General features: G+C 40.3%; 1 protein-coding gene across 1 annotated transcript in view; it reads right to left on the bottom strand.

The window, feature by feature from the left end:
• The window catches only part of UBE3D (ubiquitin protein ligase E3D), a 111,040-nt gene that overhangs the window by 52,730 nt on the left and 33,735 nt on the right, over nucleotides 1–24,575 (bottom strand). Inside the window, exons 6-8 of the mRNA XM_021712366.1 lie at nucleotides 23,424–23,493; nucleotides 22,298–22,406; nucleotides 19,807–19,970 (exon numbers count right to left, since the gene is read on the bottom strand). Of these exons, the coding sequence (XP_021568041.1) occupies nucleotides 19,807–19,970; nucleotides 22,298–22,406; nucleotides 23,424–23,493 (343 nt within the window). The remainder of the gene's footprint in view (nucleotides 1–19,806; nucleotides 19,971–22,297; nucleotides 22,407–23,423; nucleotides 23,494–24,575) is intronic.

Raw genomic sequence — 24,575 nt, 5'->3', positions numbered from 1 at the left:
ATGATTAGTAATGTTGAGCATTTTCTCATTTGTTGACCACCTGTATGTCTTCCTCTTTTAGAAATCTCTGTTCATGTCTTTTGCCAAGAGGTTTTAATGGAGTTGTTTCTTTTTCCTTGTTGAGTTGCAGGAGTTACTTGCAGATTCTAAATATTAGTCCCCTGTCAGAGTAAACATAAAACAAATACTAACCTATTCTGTAGGTTTTCTGTTCACTCAGTTATTGGAATGCACTGACAGTGTCATCATAAATTCCTTGCCTAGGCCAATGTCCAGAAGAATTTTTCCACTATGATTTTTATAGTTTCAGGTTTTGCATTTAAGGCTGTACTCCATCTTTTTTTTTTTTTTGCTGGTACTGAACAAGGCTAGTTGGTAGCACTATCAAATGTATGTTTTATTTTTTTGTTTTGTTTTTTTTTTGAGCTGGAGTCTCACTCTGTTGCCCAGACTGGAGTGCAATGGCCGCTCCCAGCCACCACAGCCTCGACCTGATGGGCTCCGGCGATCCTTCTGCCTCAGCCTTCCGAGTAGCCGGAATTACAGGCATGTGCTACCACATCCAGCTGATTTTTTTTTTTTTAATTTGTTGTAGAGATGAGGTCTCGCTGCCCAGGTGGGTCTCGAACCCACAGGCTCAGGCAATCCACTCACCTCAGCCTCCCAAAGGCGTGGGATTACAGGCTGAGCCACCGAGCCCGGTGGCATTACTCCATCTTGAGGTAATTTTTGTATAACAGGGGTCCTGGTTCATTCTTCTGCATATGGGTAGCCAATTTTATTAGCCCCATTTATTGAATGGGGTGTCTTTTCTCCATTGGGTACTTTTGTTGACTTTATTGAAGATCAGTGGCTTGTAGGTATGTGGCTTTATTTCTGGGTTCTTTATTCTACTCCGTAGATCTGCCTGTCTGTTTCTGAACCTGTATCATGCTGTATTTGTATTTCATTACTGTATTAAGTTGTGGGGTGCATGAAAATTTACTCCAAAAGTAAACTGCATGCAGGTGAGGTTGGGTTTCTTGTGAGCCCTCTGTCCAAGTGGTCATGGATCTGGTGCCTGGTGTGTGGTTGTGTGCCTCATATCCCGCCTCCATTCCTCCCTCCCTCAGCAGCGGCCAGCTCTGTTGTGCTTGTGCATCCAGTGATCAGGGTCCACTTACAAGAACATCCAGTATTCGGGGTTTTGTTTCTGTGAGAGTTTGTGTGGGATGATGGTCTCCAGCTGCATTCATGTTGAGTTTGAGGCAAGCTGCAGCAAGAACCCCTGTTCGTTATGGCTGTATAGTATTCCACTGTGGATCTGTACTACACTTTCTTGATCCACTCCATTTTTGATGGGCTGTGTTGGCTCTATGTTTTTACTCTGTGAAGAGTGTTGCAGTGAACATATGTCTGCAGGTGTCTCTTTGGAGGAGCGATTTATGTTCCTCTGGGTATATTTCCAGAAGTGGGATTGCAAGACTGCATGGTAGTTTAATTTTTATGTTTTTGAGAAAACGCCAGACTGCTTTCCACAAAGGTTGAACTAGCTTACATTCCCACGAACAGTGTAGAAGCTTTCCATTTTCTCCTCAGCCTTGCCAACACCTGTTGTTTTTTGACTGTTTAATGATAGCCGTCTTTACCAGTGTTTACCACCATCCATTATAGTCTTGATTTGCATTTCTCTGATTAGTGATGCTGAGCATGTTTCATGTCTGCAGGCTGCATGAATTCCTTTGAGAAGTGCCTGTTCATGCCCTTTGCGCAGTTTTTAATAATTTTTTCCTGTCAATTTTTTGGAATTCCTTGTAGATTCTGGATGTTAAGCCTTTGCCGGATGCACAGTTCACAAATATTTTCCCCATTCCATGGATTGACTCTTTACTCGCTTGATGGTTTCTTTTGTTGTGCAAAAACTTTTAAGTTTGATAAGGTCCCACCTGTCAATCTTAGGTTTTGCTGAAGTTGCTTTTGAAGACTTGGTCATGAATTTATTGCTTACTCTGATGTCCAGGAGGGTGTTTCCTAAGTTTTCTTCTATGACTCTTATAGTTTGGAGTGAGGTTATGGGAATGCCTACATTTTTTCAATCCTGGGCTTTCGAGGGCTTTGGGGGGATACAGGGAGTCAGGGAGGGCTAGGTCAGACTGGACCACTCTCCAGCTCCCCTGCTGCCAACACAATCGACTACTCCAGTGGGAAACAGATCTCCCGGATGCTGTGGCCACACTGCAGGGATGGCTGAATCTTTTCTGTCCTGCAAGGGTTCACACAAGGAGAGAGAGAGGTTGCCAAGACAACAGCCCTTCCCCCACCCCTGCTGCTGATGGCTCCCCTTTCCTTTCCTTGTCCGAGCCTATCTGCACTCAGAACTCAAAGTATCTTTCCACAGCAAGTTTTTTCCCGTGGGCTGAAACGGGCTGCGCTGCCTACCAGATCCCCAGTTATGCTCACTGTGGCAATCAGGAGGGTGGACAGGCCCCTGGATGCTGCGGCAGTGGTGCAGGAATGGCAGAGCTCTCTGTCGCACAGAAGCATTCACGAAGAGAGAGAGGTTACCAGGACGACAGGGCTCTTTCTGGCATCTCTTCCCTAGCTGGCAGCTGACCACCTTCAGAACTCGGAAGTTCTTTCAGCAACAGGGGTTCTTGCTGCAGCTTGCCCCAAACTCAAGCTGCCTGCAGTAGTGGACCTGCCCTCAGGGCAAGTGAAGGTGGCTGGGCTGGGATCTTTCCTGGCCCGGAGGCTGGCTGTCAAGTACAGCCTGCAGGGAACGAGTTTTTGGGGTTTGGCTGTAGACATTCAGGGCCCAAAACCCCAAAAACTCCACAGCTCCACATGGGCTCCACAGCTCCACATGGGCTCTGGCAGCACGTAGTGGAGTCCCTTAAGGCTCGGGGGCCCTCCAAGTCCACAGTAGTAGCAAGCGCCGAGTACCTAATTTCCCATACCCACATCCATACGTTGCTGTTTCCAACGTGAGCAGAGCGGAGAAAGCGCTTCCTGGCTCCACAGCAGGCTGCCTGTTCTCTCTCCTCCCTGCTCTCTACTGTTCGCCTCAATGGGCCTCTGCAGGTTGCGGGATGCATCCTCCATCTCAACCTGCTCTGATTGCTCCCATGCTGTTTTAGTTACTACACTATTACAGCAGATTGAAGTCAGGGAACGCTACGCCTCTGCATTTGTTCTTTGTGCTGTGGTTATTTGGGTTCTTTTCAGGTTCCATATGAACTTTAGAATAATTTTCTAATTCTGTGAAAAATGATGTTGGTATGTTGATAGGGATTGCACTGGACCTGTAGATTGCTTTGGGCAGTATGGCCATCTTAACAATATTGATTATTCTGATCCATAAGCATGAGATGTATTTCCATTTGTTTGTCTCGTCTATGATTTCTTTCCTCAGTGTTTTGTAGTTCTTATGGAGATCTTTCACCTCCTTGGTTAAATGTATTCCTAGGTATTTTGTTTGTGGTTATTGTAAATGTGATTGATTGAGCTCTTGATTTGGTTCTCAGCTTAAGTGTTATTGGTGTATAGAAGTGCTACTGATTTTTGTATGTTAAAATATATATTTATAAAGTCCAGAAGTCTTTAGAGTTTTCTAGGTATACAATCATGTCATCTGCAAAGATAATTTGACTTCCTCTTTTCCAATCTGAACGCATTTTATTTACTTCTTTTTTCTTGCCTGGTGGCTAGGATTTCCAGTACTAGTTTGAACAGGAGTGGTGACTGTGGATGTCCTTGTCTTGTTCCAGTTCTTAGGGAGAATGTTTTCAACTCTTCCCCATTAAGAGTGATACTGGCTCTGGGTATGTCATACATGCCTCTTACTATCTTGAAGTATGTTCCTTTGGTGCCAAGTTTGTCGAGGGTTTTTAACATGAAGGAATGCTGAATTTTATTGAATGCCTTTTCTTTAGCTATTATGATGTTTATGAACTATTGAGACTTGCTCTATGGTCAAGCATATGGTCAATTTTGGAGAATGTTCCCTGTGGAGACAATGGTTTTTTTCCCCTATGGTTGTTGAATAGCATGCTCTGTAAATAACTATTAGGTACATTTGGTCTGTAGTCCAGTTTAAGTCTAGAGTTTCTTTGTTAATTTTCTGCCTCAATAATCTGTCTAGTGATGTCAGTGGGTTGTGGAAGTCCTCCACTATTATTATATTGCTATCAGTGTTTTCTTAGGTCAAGCTTTTCTTAGGTCAAACATTCTCCCTAGGAAATGGAACAAGACAAGGACATCCACTGTCACCACTTCTGTTCAAACTAGTGCTGGAAGTGCTAGCCATCAGGCAAGAGAAAAGAAATAAAATGCATTCAAATTGGAAAAGAGGAAGTCAAACTATCTTTGCAGATGACATGATCGTATACCTAGAAAACGCTAAAGACTTCTGGACTTTATAAACGACTTAAGTAAAGTTTGTTTTATGAATCTGGGTGCTCCGGTGTTGGGTGCATATAAACTTAGAACAGTTCTTCTTGATGTAGTGAATGCTTTGCATTATATAATGCTCCTTGTTATTTTTCCCCTCACTGTTGTTGGTTTCACATCTGTTTTATCTGATAAGAGAATGGCTGCTCTTACTCACAAATGTTTTACATCTAGGTATTTTTTCCCACCCATTTACAATGAATCTGTGGTTGTTTTTAGTAAGTAGGTCTCTTGTAAGCAGCAGATGATTGGGCCTTATCCAATTTGCCACCCCATATATTTTAAGTGGAACACATTTAGGTCATTGATAGTCAAGGTTAATATGTGAGATTTTGCTCCTGTCATAGTGTTGTTAGTTAGCTGCCTTGGGATTTCAGTTATATTCCTGCTTTATGGTATCTGTGAGCTTTGTACTTATGTGACCTGTTATGACAGCGAGTATCATCCTTCTGTTTCTGTGTTTAGAACTCCTTTGAACATTTATGGTAGGTCCGGTCTAGTGGTGCTAAATTCCCTTAGCATGTGTTTATCTGGTAAATACTTTATTTTTCCTTCATACATAAAGCTTAGTTTGGCAGGATATAAAATCCTTGGCTGTCATTTTCTTTTAATCTTTTGGGAGGCTAAACATAAGCTCCCATCTCTTCTGGCTTGTGGGGTTTCTGCTGAGAAGTTCACTGTTAGTCTGATGGGATTTCTTTTTCTAGGTGATTCTTCTTTCTCTTGCCACTCTCAGAATATTTCCCTTCGTGCTGACTTTGGAGAGTCTCATGATTGTATGCCTTGCTGACATTCTTCTTGCAACGTATCTTCCGGGGTTCTCTGAGCATCTTGTATCTGGATGTCTAAAGTGCTCTTAAAAGCAGGAAAGTTGTCTTGAATTACTTCTTCAAATAGGTTTTACATGCTTTTTACTAAATCTTCTTCTCTCTCTGAAATATTTATAATTAGTAAGTTTGGACACTTTACGTAATCTCATATTTCTATAAGGCTTTGTTCCTTGTGTGAAATTATCTTTATGTTTGTCTGACAAGGTTAATTCAATAAACCTGTCTTCCAGCTCAGAAATTCTTTCTTCTACTTGGTCTTGCCTATTGTTAAAGCTTTCAGATGTATTCTGTAATTCCTGTAATTAATTTTTAATTAATTCCTATAATTAATCCTGTAATGAATTTTATTTCCAGAAGGTTTTTAAAAAAAAATAATGTCTATCTCTTGATTCATATCCTAGATTGATTTACTGATATCTTTGTGTGGGTTTTCCCCTTTCTATTAAATCTAATTGTGCTTCTTTAAAAATCACTATTTCAAATTCTTTATCTGGTGTCTCAAATATTCGACTTTTGTCTCAGAGCCACAGCTGGAGCGTTAGTATGTGCCCATAGAGGAGTTATAGTACTGTTTTTCCCACACTTTTGGAATTCTATCTCTGGTTCTTTCTCAACTAGATAAGCTATCTCTCCTTTTTATTTGTGAAATTCTCTTTCATTTGGATAGGATTTTTCACCCCCTTGAGATGTCTACAATGCATGTTGTGTAGGGGCGTTGGGTTTGGATCGGGTGCTTTCAGTGGCAAAGAGTCTGCATCAGTTCCTTGGATACAGCTAGCCTTTGTCTGGTGGATTTTCCAAGTGCTGGTTGTAGCAGCAATGTACTGGGTATTGGGCCGTCTCACTGCCTGTGGGACCAGGGTAGCATTTTCTCCAATGCTGAAGACTTGTGTCAACAGATTTCCGATATGTTGCACCCTTCAGCCTCTAGGCTGCCAGGTGTCACTGATGAGTAAAAGTCAGCTGTGGTTGACGAGGATGAGTACACGCCTGACCCTTCTTCACTCGAAGTAGCTTTCTGTTGCCTTGGGCAACGAGGTGATCTGTGAAGGTCACAGTGGTCTGAGCTCCATACAGGAACCCCCCTGGCAGTGGGAGCACCTGTTTCATGGGGGGGAGGGTTCCTGGTGTGAGGCTGCCAAGTGCTCAGATTGTGCCTGGGCATGAAGTTAAGTAACTTCTGCTGCCCCAATTTCTATGCACAGGAAAGACTGGTGACCTAACTCCCAATCTAGAAGAAAGGAGGGTACTCCAAATACCTGGAAATATGCCTAGACATTGAGAGAGCACTACTGCACCAAGATCTCTACCCATGGAAGGAGTGGCAGGGCTCAGGCTCCTAATCCAGGTGATCAGGCATGCCAAAGGCCTGGAAATATGCCCTGGAAAGGAGTGCTACAATGAGACCTTTGCAAGGAATGGGAGGGGCAGCTCAAGCTTTTGAGGCAACTCTGAGGGAACAGGTGTACTTCATGCCAGGTGATATAATGAGGGGAGAAATGGAGAAACTGCTGCTAATACAGGGTCTTTGCACAGGATGAGAGGGGCAGTTCCCACTTTTAATTCATGGGAGCAGGTGTGCCAAAAATGTAGGATTACGTCTGGGTGTGGGGCAGAGGAAGTGCCTCTGCACTAAGATCTCTGCAAGTCAGGGCAGGGCAGCTCAGGCTCCTAATTGAGATAAGCAGGCACACTGAATGCCTGAAAGTATGCCCTGGTGAGCAGCAGAGTTACCACTACTACACGAAAGCCTTTGCAGGAAGGGGGAGGGACAGTTCTGCCTGCTAATCCAGGAGACCAGGTGTGCTGAATGCCCGAGGATAAGCCTGGCTGTGGAGTGAAGAAGGCGCCTCCGTGCCAAGATCCTTGCACAGGAAGGGTAGGATAGCTCAGGCAGCTAGTCCAGGCAGTCTGGTGCTCCAATTACCTGGAGATGTGCCTGAGTGTGGAGCAGAGAAGGCCCCTCAACTTTGGCGCTAGTGGCATTTTGGGCTGAAAAATTCTTTGTTGTGGGGGTTTTCTTATGCACTGAAAAATGAGTAGGAGTATTCCTATTTACTAGATGCCAGTAGTTCCCCAAGTTGTGACAACAAAAAATGTCTCCAGACATCGCCAAATGTCCCCTGTGAGGCTAAAATACTCCCAGTCTAGAGATGATGTGGCCACAAGTGAACTGATGAACTGGCAGAATTAAACTACAGAAATTAATATAGAGTTCAAGCCAGAAAGTTAATATTTAGGATTGAAATGCTGATATGCAAACTAAAGAATGTGTGATGCAAGGCAAATTATTTCCCCAATACAAAATATGGAGTAGTTAAAAAAAAAATGGTGCTCACCAAGATGTAAAACACTGATTGGGGCACGTTGGGGTGGGGATTAAAAAAAAAAACACACACTTCAAAATGTCGAGAGAGATGTGTGTCTATTGCTAGAAAGAAAGAACATTCTAAAAATATTATATGCCACTTTTGTGTGTGTGCTCAAGGAAATAAAATCATAGTTACATTTGCTGCCTCCCTCTTTTAGACTACCATCTGGCAATCCACACTTCTACTAGAAAAAAGGTCTAGCCGAACTAAAATAGTTAATACACCACCCCATGTGCCAAAAATATGCCAGGAAGTCTATAGTTTGTTCAGTCATGCCCAAAAAGAAAGGCACTGATGTCCTTAAAAGACAAAAGTAAATAACTCACAGCATGTTTACCCAATTCCCTTCCTCCCCTGGAGAACACAGAGTCAAACTGCAGGAGGAAAAGCACAACAAAAGTAGTTATATAGGAGGCAAACTGAAGTATTCAAACTCATTTATTAGATGTCAACTTGTCCCCAAGACATTTGCAGTTTAAAAAAAAAGGAGTCTAACCCAGGCACGGTAGCTCACACCTGCAATCCCAGCACTTTGGGAGGTAGAGGCAGGGGGGCATCTTGAGCCCAAAACTTTAAGACCAACCTAGGCAATATAGTGAGACCTCATCTCTACCCAAAAAAAAAAAAAAAAATTAGCTGGGCACACTTGTAGTCCCAGCTCTTCTGGCGGCTGAGGTAAGCTGTGAGAGTGCCACTGCACTCCAGCCTGGGTGAGAGTGAGACCCCGGCTCCAAAAAAACAAACAAACAAACAAAAAAAAAAAAACCAGTCTACTAATCAAATACAAGACAAAACTGACTATAGTCATGATATTTCCAATGTCACAGGAATTTGTTAAGAACGAATGAAGAAATTGGGCAGCACATCAAGTTCTTGCAATATTCCTCAAGAAAGGCAGTGTAAAGATATTACATATATGAACACAAGATTCATCACTGTAATAGAATCTATAACTACTTCCTTTTTCTTAATACCCGAAAGCTGTCAAAACACAAACTGACACATCATCCAGATCAGTATATCCTTTGAGTTCACTTTCACTAATCAATAAAGGTAGGCTGTGGAAAAAAGAACCTACAACTACCAATAGATGAACAATAATCATCAAATACAAAGATAAACAGAAAACCATGCACCACTGCATAAACATAAACTGTATGTTTTGAGCAGTTTTACAAGTACTCATCTGGCTAAACAAGACAGACATTGTCCTGGCTTGCATGGAGTTTACAACCTAGGGCAGAAATTCTAGCTAGATAATAAAACATTTGGGAAAAGTAACATCATGAAACAGAGGTACAAACCCTAACCTCTCTTTACAAAAAAAGAAGACACAACACCCGCGGGAAAAAAAAGTTAATAGAGAAAACAAAAGACTTTAAGTACAATATTATTCTCACAGAGATTGAGAGAATATTGTATCTGTAAGTAAAGAACAGATGATGACAAGAGAAAATACTGAGTGAACACTGACATTTAGACACATTTGTATGAAGTCTTAGGAAACCAAAGATAAAGACAAAATCCTAAAGGTTTTCAGACAGAACAGGTTCCAGGCACTCAAATATTTGAGGGCTGACTACAGTCAAATTTTGAAAGAACTATGAAAAGTGTACTTCGGACAGGCCGGAAAGATGGTGGCCAGGCCAGTCGGACTATGCGAGTCCCAGTGCGAGCGAGTGTATGGAAAGTTGTGTGTGCGTGCTGGTGAGCGAGTGGGCGTGTGAGGGGCTGAGTGAGGGCCAGGGAGCTGGCGGCCAGGGCTTTCCTGGGGCCCAGCTGCTGGGCTTCGACCCTAGCAATCCTGGGATGCAGAAGCCAAGCACTATTTGTTTTTTAAATCAGCAAAGCCCTTCCTGGGAAGAAAATGCAGGGAGAGACTAAGTGGGGGCTCCTAAGCAAGCAGCCAGGGTCCTGGTGCAACAGCTGGTGCGGCAGCTTCTCTGCTTGGTCCCTTGGTACCAGGTTGCAGAGGCCGAGAGTCAATTTGCTTTTGTTTTTTTTTAATCAATATTTTTTATTATGATGTCGTGGGGTACAGTTAAGGATTAGGTATACAATTATGTTTCATTCAGGCACATTGTTGATAAGAGGTGTTTCCCTGTCCCCAGACAGATATTTGCTACTGTTAATTCCATCTCCCTCCCCCTCCCCACAGTTTCCCAGTACTGGCAGTCATTTTCTTATAGTATTACATTGGATGTTCAAGGTCCATTATATGAGTGAGAACATGTGATATCAGATCTTTGTTTCTGTGAGAGGTTTTTTTAAACAGACAAAAGTTTTCCTGTGAAGAAGAGGGGAGAGACTACCGCCCCAGGCTCTGCCTCACCATGCAGCAGGAGAGATTGCTGGCTCCTGGTTCGCCACACCACTTCAGTGCCTGGCCAGGCATGGGCAGCAGGGCTTGCAGAGGGAGTCCAGAGGCAGGAGTCTTCCCATGGAAGAGGACAAGAGAGGCACCCGCCACCATCTTGAAGGCAAGGTGGGAAAGTACTCTGACTTGCACACCACGGAGCAACAGACCCTATCTCTGTGACGGGCGGATCCACTACTCAGGGGTGGATCGTGGTCCAGAGGGAAGATCCTGAAAGCACAAACTTTGGAGGGACCTGTCAGTGCTGAGTCCCAGGTACCCCAGCCCTCACCCCGATCCAGCCGCAGGACAAAGGGTGTGGCCAGAAAGGTGGAGGAAGGACTCTAAAGAGATCAGTGGCGAGTCCGGGGCTGACCCCCAACCCCTCTTCCCCAGCCATCCTCTGAGCATCTGACCACACGGCCGGGCCATGACTGAGAGGGACAAACCCAGGTGGTGCCTGGACCTCAGTCGCAACAGGAGAACTCCATTCCAGGATAGGCCTGTCTGGGGTGCCCCCGCGAGCACACGCCTGGGGAAGAGACAGTCCTGTGCCTCCCCACCAGAGGAGAGCGGCCTGACCGCGCGAGCACAGGAGGGGAGGCCTGCAGCCCCACCCACCTCCACCCCCCCTTCCCTGCTCTGGACACTCAGGAGAGACTGAAAGAGGTAGAGGCGCTGCAGGAGAGACCAGATTAGAGGAACAATGAGAGTCTGCCACAAGAGGGCAGGGTTTTTTTAATTGTAAAATTTTTTTGGCCTGTTTGTTAGTGCATCTATTTTTAAAATATTCTTCCTTTGTGCATGAATGCGTATGAGAGGATTTGATCTGCACCCCACAATTTTTTTTTCTTTTTCTTTCTTCATTTGTTTGTTGTTTTCTGTTTATGTGTGTATGTGAATGACTGAGTGCTCATCTTTCAATTTTGTTGTTGTTGGTTTATTTTGGCTCTTTGCCTCTTTTTTTATTTTTATTTTTTATAGTTTAAGGTGTACGCCAACATGTGTGAGGGTTCAATCTGAATTCCTTTTTTTCCCCCCAGTCTTTCTGTTTTTCTTCTCCATTCATTTTGTGCTAGGCATGTGTATGTGTTCAGTTTTCTTCTTCTTTTTGTTGTTGTTGTTGTTTGTTTTGTTTCACTTTGTGGTTATTCCAGTTTGTTTAGGGGAGTGTATGTGTGTGTGTATGTGTGTTTGATTATTTTTTGCATCGGTTTCTGCTTTGCATTGTCATACAGAGTGGTGGTGGGGAGTGGGTCTCAGGGAACACTTACCACAATCAGTGAACACAGTAATTTGCAATTAGTTTCTGAATCCTAGTGTCCCATTCCCTACTTTATTGGGCTTTCAAAAAACTACAAGGGACAGCAAAGGTTCCCACCCACTGCCCTATTTCAAAATAGAACAAATTCAGAGCCGAGATCAGGGAAAAATAGATGGCTAAGCAAACATCAGATGGGAAAACCTCTCCCAGTGACACTGAATAACAAAACTGTCATAAATGAGTCAAAAATAAAGGAAGACCATAGGCAATTTCAAGTGTAACAAAGAGAAAAACCAGACCTTGGTGCCCAAACAAAGAAGTCACCAAGACTGGCCCAGAATATGACAGGAATTAGGGAATGGATGGAGAGAATCAGTAAGACTCAAGAAAGACAAGATGCAACACTGAAAGAACTTGTAACAGAGATTTTGGCAATAAAAAAATTTCATCCAGGAAATAAAGAACAAGATGACAAGCATGGAAAGTATAATTATTCTAGTTGAAGAAAGAATCTCAGACCTTGAAGACCAGAACATGGAATTAACCCAATCGCTAAAAAACACAAAAAGAAGACTCAGAAGGAAAGAACAAAACCTACAACAAATGTGCAATTATATCAAGAGTCTGAACCTATACCTGATTGGTATCCCAGAAGAAAAAAGGGAAATGGTGAACAACTTGGAGCAAGTATTCCAGGAGGTAATCCAAGAAAACGTTCTCTATCTCACTAGAGATGTGACCAGTCAAGCACAAGAGACAGAGAACGCCACAAGACATCAAATGAGAAGACCAACCCCTAGACACATAGTAATTCACCTACACAAAGTAGGCACAAAAGAAAAAATCCTAAAGACAGCAAGAGAGAAGGTCAGACTATTTACTGGGGAAAACCAATTAGAATACAAGCAGACCTATTGGCAGAAACACTACAAGCAAGAAGGGACTGGACTCCTATATACAAAGTCCTCAAAAATAAACAATTTCAACCAAGAATTTCCTACCCAGTCAACCTCAGCTTCATCAGTACAGAGAATAAAATCCTTCCTAGACATCCACTCCCTAAGAGATTATGCAGCTTCCAGACCATCTCTACAGGAGACATTTAAAAAGGTATTAAGCACAGAAGAATGACCACACACTTCCAAAGAGAACAGCAGACCACAGAATCAACAAGAAACTTGAAAACAAGAAACTTGAAAACACACACATACATCAACCCCTAAGCCAAAAGAAAACAAGCAAACAAAGAAAAAACTTTATAAGAACCTCATGACAGGAATAAACAATCACATTTCAATAACCAGCCTGAATGTGAATGGACTAAATGCACCACTGAAAAGACACAAAATGGCAAACTGAATAAGAAACCATGACCCAATTATTTACTGCATCCAGGAAACTCATCTCAACACAAGGGACACACACAGACTCAAACTTAAAGATTGGAAAACGAGTTTCCAGGCAAATAGATCACAAAAGGCAGGAGTTGCGATCTTAATATCAGACAAAACAACCTATAAACTATCAAAAATTTAAAAAGATGCAAAAGGACACTACATAATGATAAAAGGTTCACTCCATCAACAAGAAATACCCATTCTAAACATATATGCACCTAACACAGGAGCACCAGCATTTATAAAGCAACTACTAAGTAACCTAAAAAATGATATTGACTCTAACACTATTATAGCAGGGGACTTGAATACTCCACTAACAGTCCTAGATAGATCATCAAGGCAAAAAATCAACAAAGAGATCCAGAACCTAAACTTGACACTCAACCAAATGGACTTATTAGATACCTACAGATTATTCCACCCAACAATCACAGAACACACATTCTACTCATCACCACATCCCTAGGATGCAGGGCTGGTTCAACATTCTCAAGACCATAAATGTAATTAACTACATCAACAGATGTAAAAACAAGAACCACAAGATTATATCATTAGATGCAGAAAAAGCTTTTGATAAAATCCAGCATCCCTTCCTAATAACAACCGTCAAACACCTAGGTAGAGAAGGAACACACCTCAAAATAGTAAGTTCCATAATTTACAATAAACCCACAGCTAACATATTGCTAAATGGACAGAAACTAGAAACATTTCTCCTGAAAACTGGAACAAGTCAAGGCTATCCACTCTCACCCCTCTTGTCCAACATTGTGTTGGAAGTCCTAGCTAGGGCAATTAGACAAGAGAAGAAAATCAGGGGTATCCAAATAGAAAAAGAGGAAGTCAAGTTATCCCTGTTTGCTGATGATATGATCCTATAACTTGAAAATCCAAGGGAATCTGTCAAAAACCTGCTTGCACTGATAAAGGAGTGCAAAGTCTCAGGGTACAAAATAAATGTGCAAAAAAAAGACAGTTGCATTCCTATACACCAACAACAAACAGGCAGAGACTCAAATTAAAAGTACAGTCCCATTCACGATAGCCACAAAAAAAATGAAATACCTCAGCATCTTCCTTATCAGAGAAGCGAAAGACCTTTACAATGAGAACTACAAAACACTGCTCAAAGAAATCAAGAAGACACAAACAAAGGGAAAAATATTCCATGCTCATGAATATGAAGAATCAACATTACTAAAATGTCCATCCTACCAAAGGCAATCTACAGATTCAACGCAATACCCATTAAGTTACCAACATCATTCTTCTCAGACCTGGAAATGACAATACAGAAATCCATACGGAAACATAAATGACTAGGAATAGCCAAAACAATCCTTAGCAAAAGAAACAAAGCAGACAACATCACACTTCCAGACTTCAAACTTTACTATAAGGCTACAGTAATCAAAACAGCCTGGTATTGGTACAGGAACAGGAATATAGACCAATGGAACAGGATAGAGATTCCTGAAGCAAAGTCTCAATTTCTCAACCAACTCACCTATGACAAAAACTCCAACAACAACCACTGCGGAGAGGAGAATCTATTCAGTAAATGGTGCTGGGAAAATTGGCTGATCACATGCAGAAGATTGAAACAGGACCCTTACCTATCACCATACATAAAAATGAACTCTAAATGGATCAAAGACCTAACGTAAATCCTCAAACTACAAGACGCTTAGAAAACGCAGGAGACACACATGGAAATTGGAACTGGCAACCAAATCCTGATCAAAACCCTAAGTGCCCATATCACAAGAAATAAGATAGACAAGTGGGATCTCATCAAACTAACAAGCTTCTGCAAAGCAAAAGAAACCATCAAGAGAGCAGGGAAACAGCCCACAGAATGGGAAAAAATATTTGCCCACTGTATATCTGACAAATGCATAACAGAATCTACAAGGAACTCAAGTGCGCCAAAAGGAAAAAAACAGCCCCATTCAAAAGTGGGCAAAAGACATGAATTGACAATTCTCAAAAGAAGATATACGGGCAGTCAACAGACACATGAAAAAGTACTCAGCCTCACCCATCATCAGGGAAATGCAAATCAAAACCATACTGAGATACAACCCAACCCCAGTGAGAATGGCCATCAATAATAAAACAAACAATAGATGCTGGCAAGGATGTGGAGAAAAAGGAACATTTCTACACTGCTGGTGGGAATGCAAACTAGTGCCACCTCTTTGGAAGACAGCGTGGCAATTTCTGAAAGAACTGGAAATTGGCCTTCCATGTGACCCAGCAGTTCCCCTATTGGGAATATACCCAGAGGAACTCAAATCATTCTACAAAAAAGATACCTGCACACGTATGTTTGTTGCAGCTGTATTCACAATAGCAAAAACATGGAACCAATCATGCTGCCCACTGACGCTGGACTGTATAAAAAAAATGTGGCACACATACACAATGGAATATTATGCAGCCACAAAGAAGGACAAACATATGGACTTCGCAGCAACTTGGATGGATCTAGAGTTGATCATACTCAGGGATCTATCACAGAAGCAAAGAACAGAGCACCATACATTTTCACTCATAATTGAACCTTGAATAATTATCATAATACTATAAGAAAGGGATTGGCAATAGGGGGAAACTGTCAGGGGAGGGGGTTGGTAGTGGCAGTTGAGGGAAACTGCTAGGGGAGGGAGGGGCACACCTCATCAACAAGGGCATCTGCATAATCAACATTTCTATACCTAACCCTGAATTGTACCCCACAGGTTTATAATAAATAAATAAATAAATAAACACGTGTGTTTCATCAAAGTAAAAACTAAAACAAAGAATATGAAGTGAAAAAAACAAACTAGCCGGGCTCAGTGGCTCAGCCTGTAATCCCGTGCTTTGGAAGGCTGAGGTGAGTGGATTGCCTGAGCCCGCGGGATTGAGACCCTCCTGGGCAACTTGGGGAGACCTCATCTCTACAATAAATCAAAAAATCAGCCGGGCATGATAGCGCATGCCTGTAATTCCAGCTACTCGGAAGGCTGAGGCGGAAGGATCGCCGGAGCCCAGCAGGTCAAGGCTGCAGCGGCTGGGAGCGGCCACTGCACTCCGGTCTGGGTGACGGAGTAAGACTCCAACTTAAAAAAAAAAAAAAGAAAGAAAAAAACAAACTGTAAAATAAGTATAACTATTCATCAATATTTTTATAACATATCAAACAACACTATATTTTTTAAGGAAATATACAATAAAAAATAAGAATATTCATGGCCATCATGCATGAGAGTAAGAGACAAGGAAATAGGTAAGGCTTTGGCTTGATACTTCTTTTTTAAATCTACTACACATTTTATTGTATGCTACTGCCAGTGTATACACAATAATTACCCTTGTGACATAGAAATTCATGAAAATTCAGAGAAGCAGATGTTAAGGACTGCCAAAAGTAGAAGTCTGTATTTTACGGCACATGCGTTACAGGAATAAGCTTTTGCACAGGCTTCAAATTTAGCTCTCTTTTGGAAATTCACTGGTTCTTAAGGAGTATATCGGAACCTTTGAAAAGATTTTTACTACAAAAAGGAACCGACTTTCTGGGGTCTGAAGGGATTTGTGCTTGAAGACACTCCTGGGAGCAGAGGGTCATGCTGGGCATTCTGCAGACAGAACTGCTTCAAGTCTGCAGCTGCCTGGGAAGCTTTCATGTGGTTGAGCTCAGCCTCCAGCTGGGCCTGCAGAACAACTTTCCTCATAGCAGAGACACTAGGAGGACCAGACCCGGCACTGGCAAGCGCCAGGCCTGGCTTGATATTTCTTCAAGGACAAAGAACACTACCATCAGAACCTCGGATGAAGGGAGTAGTTGAGAGAGGGAACAAGAAACCCTAAGTCTTTTCTTGTCCCAGTGAAGAGTAAGAATACTAATTACGTCTAAATACTGATCGTTAAAGAACAAGTTTGAATTTTAAAAAAGGTGTTTTTTTTTACCTTTTAAATTATCAAAGGAAAGAAATGGCACAGACAAGGTAACCAATCTAAAAGATAGCAGACTATATCCAATTCTATCAACAATCAGAATAACTGTGAGTTAATTAATTAAATTCACTATTAAAATGGCGTCTCACACCAGATTTTTAAGATATCTAGCTGCATGCAGTTTACAAGGTGTTTGTTAATGAGGTATACATCTAAGATAAAATGTTACAAGACAGGTGAAAATAAAGACATACAAAAAGATGTAGCAAATCAACAGTTTTTTAAAAAGTCAACTAGCAATATTAACATCAGGCCAATCAGAATGAAAGGAAAAATAGCATCAAATGGAAGAAGAGCAAAATTTCCTATTAACAAAGTATGTAATCAGTCAAGTTGTCATGCTATAAATCCTTAAGTAGTTAATAATACAACTTCAAAATATATTTGATATCAGCAAAACTATAGCAAAACCAGAAAAAAATAAAATTAAATCTATAGTCATAGTGTAAGCTTTAACAAATCATTCACAAGCCGGGCTCGGTGGCTCAGGCTGTAATCCCGTGCCTTGGGAGGCTGAGGTGAGTGGATTGCCTGAGCCCGCGGGTTCGAGACCCGCCTGGGCAACTTGGAGAGACCTCATCTCTACAATAAATCAAAAATCAGCTGGGCGTGGTAGCGCGCGCCTGTAATTCCAGCTACCTGGAAGGCTGAGGCGGAATGACTGCCGCAGCCCAGCAGGTCGAGGCTGCGGTGGCCGGGAGCGGCCACTGCACTCCAGTCGGGCGACAGAGTAAGACTCCAACTCAAAAAAAAAAAACCCAAAAAATCAAAAAACAAACAAACAAACAAACAAACAAATCATTCACAAAAGTCCACATTTCACATAAACATAAAAAATAAGTATAAAGGATTTTAATAAACTTGACTATATAAAATCTAAACATATAAGGTTCACATACACACACAAAGTCAACAGAGAATATAATTAATGAACAGCAATACATTAGGTGACCAAAAGAAAGAAAAACTTCAACAGAAAGTGTCAAATGCGTAAGACACACAAGCATACCATGATAATGCCTCAATAAAAAGTAACGATAGTGAACTGAACCTGTTTTCTTTATACTGACGTCAGAGAGGCAAAAATTTTAAGGAAATTTGTGTGAAAGTGCACAAAAATAGGCATTTACAGAAACTTCAGGTAGGAGTAAAAATTCACAACACCTTTTTATAAAACAATTTAATATTGTTCATCAAAATCTTAAATGTCTATACTCTTTGACTCAACAAATTATACCTCTGGAAATTTTTAAGAAAAAAACTTACATATCAAAAAACAAATTTTTAACTATATACAGTATAATATGCATCATAAGTGCAAAAAGGCCATAACTTAATATTCACCAATAGAAAAATAGTTAAATAATTTACAGTACCTTCATTTCATAAAATGTCAAAGCACTGACCTAGAAAACACAAAGCCTTCTTTTTTAAGTGCAAAAAACACATGTGTATCAGTCTAAATACACTAAGATTCAAAATTAATAGAAAAAGGAATGAAAGAATACATAACAAACTTTTTTATTTCTGAAGAGGGGCATGATGGAGAACTTTCATATTTTATCTGATTTTTTTATTTTTTAAGTTGGAATTTCACTCTGTCGCCCAGGCTGAAGTGCAGTGGCAAACTCACAGCCACCACAACCTCAACCTGCTTGGCTCAAGTGATCCTTCCACCTCAATCTTCCAAGTTGCTGGAACTACAGGCACACACCACCATGCCCGGTTAATTATTTGATTTATTGTAGAGATAAGGTCTCGCCAAGTTGCCTGGGTTGGTCTCAAACCCATGGGCTCAGGCAATCCTCTCACCTTGGCCTCCCAAAGTGCTGGGATTATAGGCATGAGCTACCATGCCCAGCCTTATATTTTACTTTATATACATCTCTTGGTGTTTGAGTTTTTTATGGTTTGTACTACTTGTATATTTTTTAAAATAATATTTTTATTACTGGATTAACATTATATAATGTTAGGTCAAAGGGTATGGCCATTAAAAAAAAAAGAAAAGCTATATTGAGACACCAACTCTATATACATAGAGAGAAAGAGAGTTGGTATCTCACTCTGTTGCCTAGGCCTGAGAGCAATGGCACACTCACGGCCACCGAAGCCTCGACCCGCTAGGCTCAGGTGATCCTTCCACCTCAGTCGTTCAAGTAGCTGAAACTACAAGTACAAGCTATCATGCTTCGCTAATTTTTTAATTTATTGTAGAGACAAGGTCTCGCCAGGTTGCACAGGCTGGTCTTGAACCCCTGGGTTGAGACAATCCTCCTCTGCCTCCCAAAGTGCTGAGATTACAGGTGTGAGCCACCGCACATGACATATATATGTATTTTTAAAGTCTGATTTCCTTCTTAGAAAAAGACTAGGATCCTTCTGTTCTTAGTACAAATTTTATCAAACCTATCTAAGAGTACAGGACAAGTGTAAACTTTCAATCTGCTCCAACAAGAATACCTGCTGTTCCGGCTGCTGGGAATGATCTTCCCTCAAACATGGCTCACATTCACACCCTCCACATTTTCCACTTAAATATCACCTCGTCTGAGGAACCTTCCTTGACTTTCCAATATGCAATAACCTTATACACCTATCCTATTGCTCCCTTGCTTCGTTTCCATTAGAGTAATTTACACCTGTGTCTTGGTGTTCTTATCACCAAAGTGGGGGTAAAAAGAGTACCTACCCCACAGGATCGTCAGGCTTAAATGAGTCGGAAGTTCTTACGGGAAGGCCCAACACTAGCATGGGACACACAAGTCTTCTTGTTTTGTCTTTGTTTCCGGTCTGTCTTCCCCCTATTAGAATGGCAACCCCAGGAGGTAGGGATTGCGCTTTGCTTGGAATGTGCTTATCAGTAAATGTGCATAAGTTGTTTAACATTTAGTGCTGCCACCCTATGCAAGGACAACTCAAATTACAAGGAAAAGACCAATTCTTCTCAGTAAAAGTGTACTGTCTGCATATTAACATAAGTCATCTAGTAATTCAATCTATTTTAGAAGCATAATATTTAGCATGGTGACTCCTAGAAGCTCCAAGTAGGGAAGTGGTGCCCACCACTAAATTTGTTAATTTCTGAACACCAACATGGCAACAGAAGCTAAAACAGTGTGGAATGAGAAAACCGAAACGAACTCACTTCTCATTCCTGCTCTTGACGCATGGCTGGTAGAGCACCTTGACAGCATTCCAGGCAGAAACGGCATCTGTTTTCAACGCGTCTTCCAACAGCGGAAATCTTTTGAAATGTCTGGAACTTCTCAGAGATTCAATCACCAAACTGTCTGAGTTTAAAAGCCATAGCTAAAGATATGGAGAGAAAGTCCAAGTATCAGGACACTGGCTCTTTATTCATATCTTATCACCACTCAAAACCAAAAAACCTATTAAAAAATACCAGGAAAAAAAGGAGACTCATGTATATAATTTTTAAGTAGGAGAGGCCTTGCAAGGCATAACATTTGGTAGAGCGACTAACATCATAAAGTTTGTTTTTAAAAACAAAAAGAAAAAACGACAACTGACTAGGAGAAAAAGTTTAATATATAAATAACAAAATTATTAGCTATAATATAAATTAAAAAGAGGGTCAAACAGCCCAAGAGAAATACAGGCAAAGAATACAAACAGGATTAACAGAAGAAATAAGTGATAGATGTATGTTAAAATACTAATTTAACTAGTAATAATAAGCAGATGCAAAATTTCTGTGCCACCAGTCTTCACTTACCAGATTGGCACACATAAAATGATTGATAGCATCCAGTTTAGATGAGGAGTTTGAAGTGGGCCGCCCACCATTCACTGGTGAAGAAAATTCGGGGATGTGAATGCACGTATTCACCGAGGGGATACCATCAGATGATAGGAAAGAAAGGAAACGGGGTAAGGCAAGGGAAAGCACTAGTCAAAGATTCGGGCTGAGCTGCAGTCTGGCTGCAGCCTGATCCCATGGAAAGTTCCAGAACCCCTCCTACAGAGTTTGTCCCACCTTGAGACAAGAGGCCCCAGCTTTCTGCCTGCCTGGATCAAATCCTTGGCAGCGAGCTGACCAGGGCAGGGGTGGTGTTGGGGACAGCTAACTTCCTGGGCTAGGTAACATCTTTCATCCAAAGGGCAAGTCTCTGAAGAAAGGGACAGCGGCGAGCCATTAACAGCCAACATTGTCAGCAGCGGGGAATGGGAGCGCCATCCCGCCAAGGGGGTCTGGGTGGAGCACCAAGAATGCCCACCATAAAAGACAAATGAGTACACCTTTTCTTGGAAGGCAGTAATTATCAAGTTTAAAATACACAAGTTCTAATACTGTATTAGATTAGAAAGACTCATTGTTTTAAAAGTGCTAAAATACATGTACAAAAATCATTTTAACTGTGGCACTGTCTTTATTAGCCATACAGTGGAATTCCAGTTATTAAGTAGCCAGACATATATTGATACTAGTAAGAAACAACCCTCATGATATATTATGTGAGGCAAGCATGTTATAAAAAAATGCTGAACGTGTGATACTTTTTTTTCCCCTGCAAGTAGACAAATACTTGTGTGTAAACATACAGATAGCTTATAGGACAGAAAGGAACATTGAAGCACGGTTACTACTGATCACCTCTGGACAGTATGATACAGCAGGAGAGGGGAGGGAACAACTTCTTTCTACTCTTCACGTTGTCTGAATGTGTTTCAAGAATGTTTTACTTCTAACAAAATGAAAAGGTCTAATTCTAAACATATTTTAGAAAGTTTGAAAAGTCCCTATTGCTGATTTTCAACTTGAAAATCTTACAATAAAAGAAAATTAATACTGACTTTGGACTATGAAGTATATTTAGTGTCAATATGAGCCAGCAAGTATTTTAACTTTTCATAGAAGTTATCTGAAATTAGAAGAGCATGGGATCCCCGTAACACTTCTGGCCCGCTACAAAGCCATACCTAACAGTAACCCCAAGGGCTTCCCTCCTTTTTGCTATCATGTTGTGGGTTCCATGAAGGCTTTTTTGTTCTACCTTAAGCACCTGGGACAGTATTTTTCAAATAAAAAGTGCTCAATGTATGTTTACTGGCTGAATAAAACAGATGTGGAGGCAGAGAAGAAAGCCATAACTGGATTTCCAGACAAATGCCCAAAATTTGTTTCTGCATTATACTCTTTTTAATATCCATAGTGTAATAGTAGATCCTTGTGGAACACATTAGGATAATTCTGCTGGCCACTGAGCCTCTTCGGCAAAACTTGCCACTATTTCTCAAATATCAAAGAGTCAGAGACAATTAAAAACCACAGGAGCAGTAGAATGTATTTTAAACATAAAAGTATAGAATTGGAAGTGAGTAAGGCAGAAGGGTGTTATGCTAACCAAGAAAATCCATTAAAAACTGAGAGTGAAAAGCCTTATTTTGTCGTATGAGCTTCCAAAGAGCAGGAACCAGGTTTCCTTTCTCCCCGAATCCCTAGTACATAGTACATAGAGGATTTGATCATTTGGTGTTAAATTAAGGGGGTTTGATTTATGAATTACATTGACATTAAAAATTTTATTTTCTAGATCTGAAAATTAAAAAAAAAAAGGAATTTTAGAGACTTTTAATTCTTAGGCTACAAAAAGCTAGATGAAATAATTTCTCACCAAGATGTACACCTTGCCGTCCTGACCTTGAATAGTGAATCTAAATGTGCTCCTGGCAGAGGAGAGCTCCACCATACACTGGGCAATCACGCTCTGGACAAACTGAGACCTGTATGAACAGAAATCAGTTTCACAATAACTCTAACTGCCAGCCAAAACTACCCACAGGGTGCCTAAAAGACAGGGACATCAACATGCCAGACTTTTCCATGCACCTCCCATTCTCTCACAATCTGTGCCAATGTAGATTTTAATATATTTTAACATGTTTGTGTTTGCTCCTTTCTTTTTGAAAACTTTTTTCCAATTGTTAATACATTTTCTACACCAAACCTAACTATTCCCAGTCACTGAATCAAAAAAACACCATGTTAGAATAAGTCAATATTTCATTTGTGCTGTAGCATATTAAATGGTAAATAACTAAGATAAAAAAGGTGAGAAATTTCCTCCCAAACATTAGGCAGTATTGTCTACAATTTTTTCCATTTGAATCTCCTTAAAGTATCAGCTCTGAGGTATGAAATCAAGGTATTTACATAAGGATAAAATTCAAGGCTATGTTCAGATAGCCACAATTTTTGGATATCAGTAAATACACTGGAATAAAGACATATCTTAGTTAACTTTTGCCTGCAAACTAAAAAGATTCAAAGTAAAGAAACATTTTAAATAAACACTGATAGATTTAATGGCTAAGTACACTTAAAAATGAAAATAGAAGTCATTTGAAACTGATCAATGTTTCAAATTTTAAATAGGACAAATTAAAAACAGAAATTATTCAGAAATCTATTGATGACTAGGTTATAAGATCCTGGATATTTGGCACATAGAAAGAAACACACATACAAAAACCTTTCAGAATTACAAGGTTGGGCCCTTAGTACCTGGATGTGAAAACATTAGTCTACACCACTACATAAGTGAAATGTAAAAAAAGTAATTCCTTAAATCTTTTACCTGGTGATTTGGTACAACTATCTAAACGCCTTTCTCAAAGGCTTTCTTTTTTCCCTTTCCAAATAAAGAAAGGTACGAATAAAAATGAATTCTCAAATGATCAACTGTACTTCCATTTTCCTACATTTGAAATTACAAAATAAACTTAACTTGTTATTTGTACCTTGGTATGATGGGAAAACTTCTCTCCGATGGCTGTATAATTATCTCTGTCATATAAAACTTAGTGGTTTCTAGAAGCAAATAAACAAAAAAATTAGGACGCTCCCCAAAACACTAACAAAACGTTTTATTGTGGGCACATTGGTCCCAAATTTTGACATTCCAAACTAAATTCTCAACATACTGGTGCAATTAGCATTCAGTAAACATATTCCAAAAACTAGTTTCAGAAGCATCAGTGACTACAAGGAGATAGTTCTGAAGTTTTATACAGCACAGTATCTTTTTAAAAAATCATGCCCAAAGTGAATCTGTTGTAGCAAGATTCTACATATATATATATGAAGTTATAAAAAATAGTCTTTATAAAAACATCTAATAAAATGTTTTTAAATGATATATATATATCATTTCTATATATATATATACATAGGAAGTTATAAAAACTAGTCATATCGTTAATTGTAGCCTGTTTATGCAAAAATTCATCACTGGGTTTCCTCATTTCTACAGAATAGTTACAAACCTGGAAGTTACTGAAAAGGGCTTTTAAATCATAGAATCCCAAAGCTCAGATGCCTTGACCCTCATATTAGATTTTATCCAGACTCAAACTGACTCCATTAATATACAATTCTCACCAAATCTGGTTATGTGATTAATTTGTTTATAGAAAAAAATTAAACAGCAGACTGGATATTTAACAGACACAACTGCAAACACAACTATCCTGGACTTTTAAAAAATTATGAAAATGTTTAATCTCACTAGCAATGAAGAAAATGCAAATCAAAATGAGATCTTTTCCAGCATCAAATAAAATGCTTTTAAATGATGAGGGGTAGGGCAGCCTCCTCGGGTGCCCTCCCACTGTGGGAGCTTTTCTGTTCGCTCAATAAATCCTGCTTTCTAAAAAAAAAAAACAGATGAGGTGTAGCACTAGATATTTATTCACATAAGATGCATATGCTTATTCACATACTACTGTGAGAACTGAGAAAGATAGAGTTCTGGAAAGCCACTTGGCAAAGGCCTTAAAACTTTACACATTTTGACTCCATGATGAAATACCTAAGAATTGGTTTCAAGGAAATACTCATGGATCTACACAAAAACTTATCTATAAAGATGGTCATAATTATATTAATAGAAA

This window comes from Carlito syrichta, unplaced genomic scaffold (genome assembly GCF_000164805.1).
Source record: "Carlito syrichta isolate Samal-C Ts95f unplaced genomic scaffold, Tarsius_syrichta-2.0.1 Scaffold303211, whole genome shotgun sequence".
Classification (NCBI taxonomy): domain Eukaryota; kingdom Metazoa; phylum Chordata; class Mammalia; order Primates; family Tarsiidae; genus Carlito; species Carlito syrichta.
The sequence above is the reverse complement of the archived record's forward strand: the minus strand, read 5'-3'. Positions and strand labels throughout refer to the sequence as shown.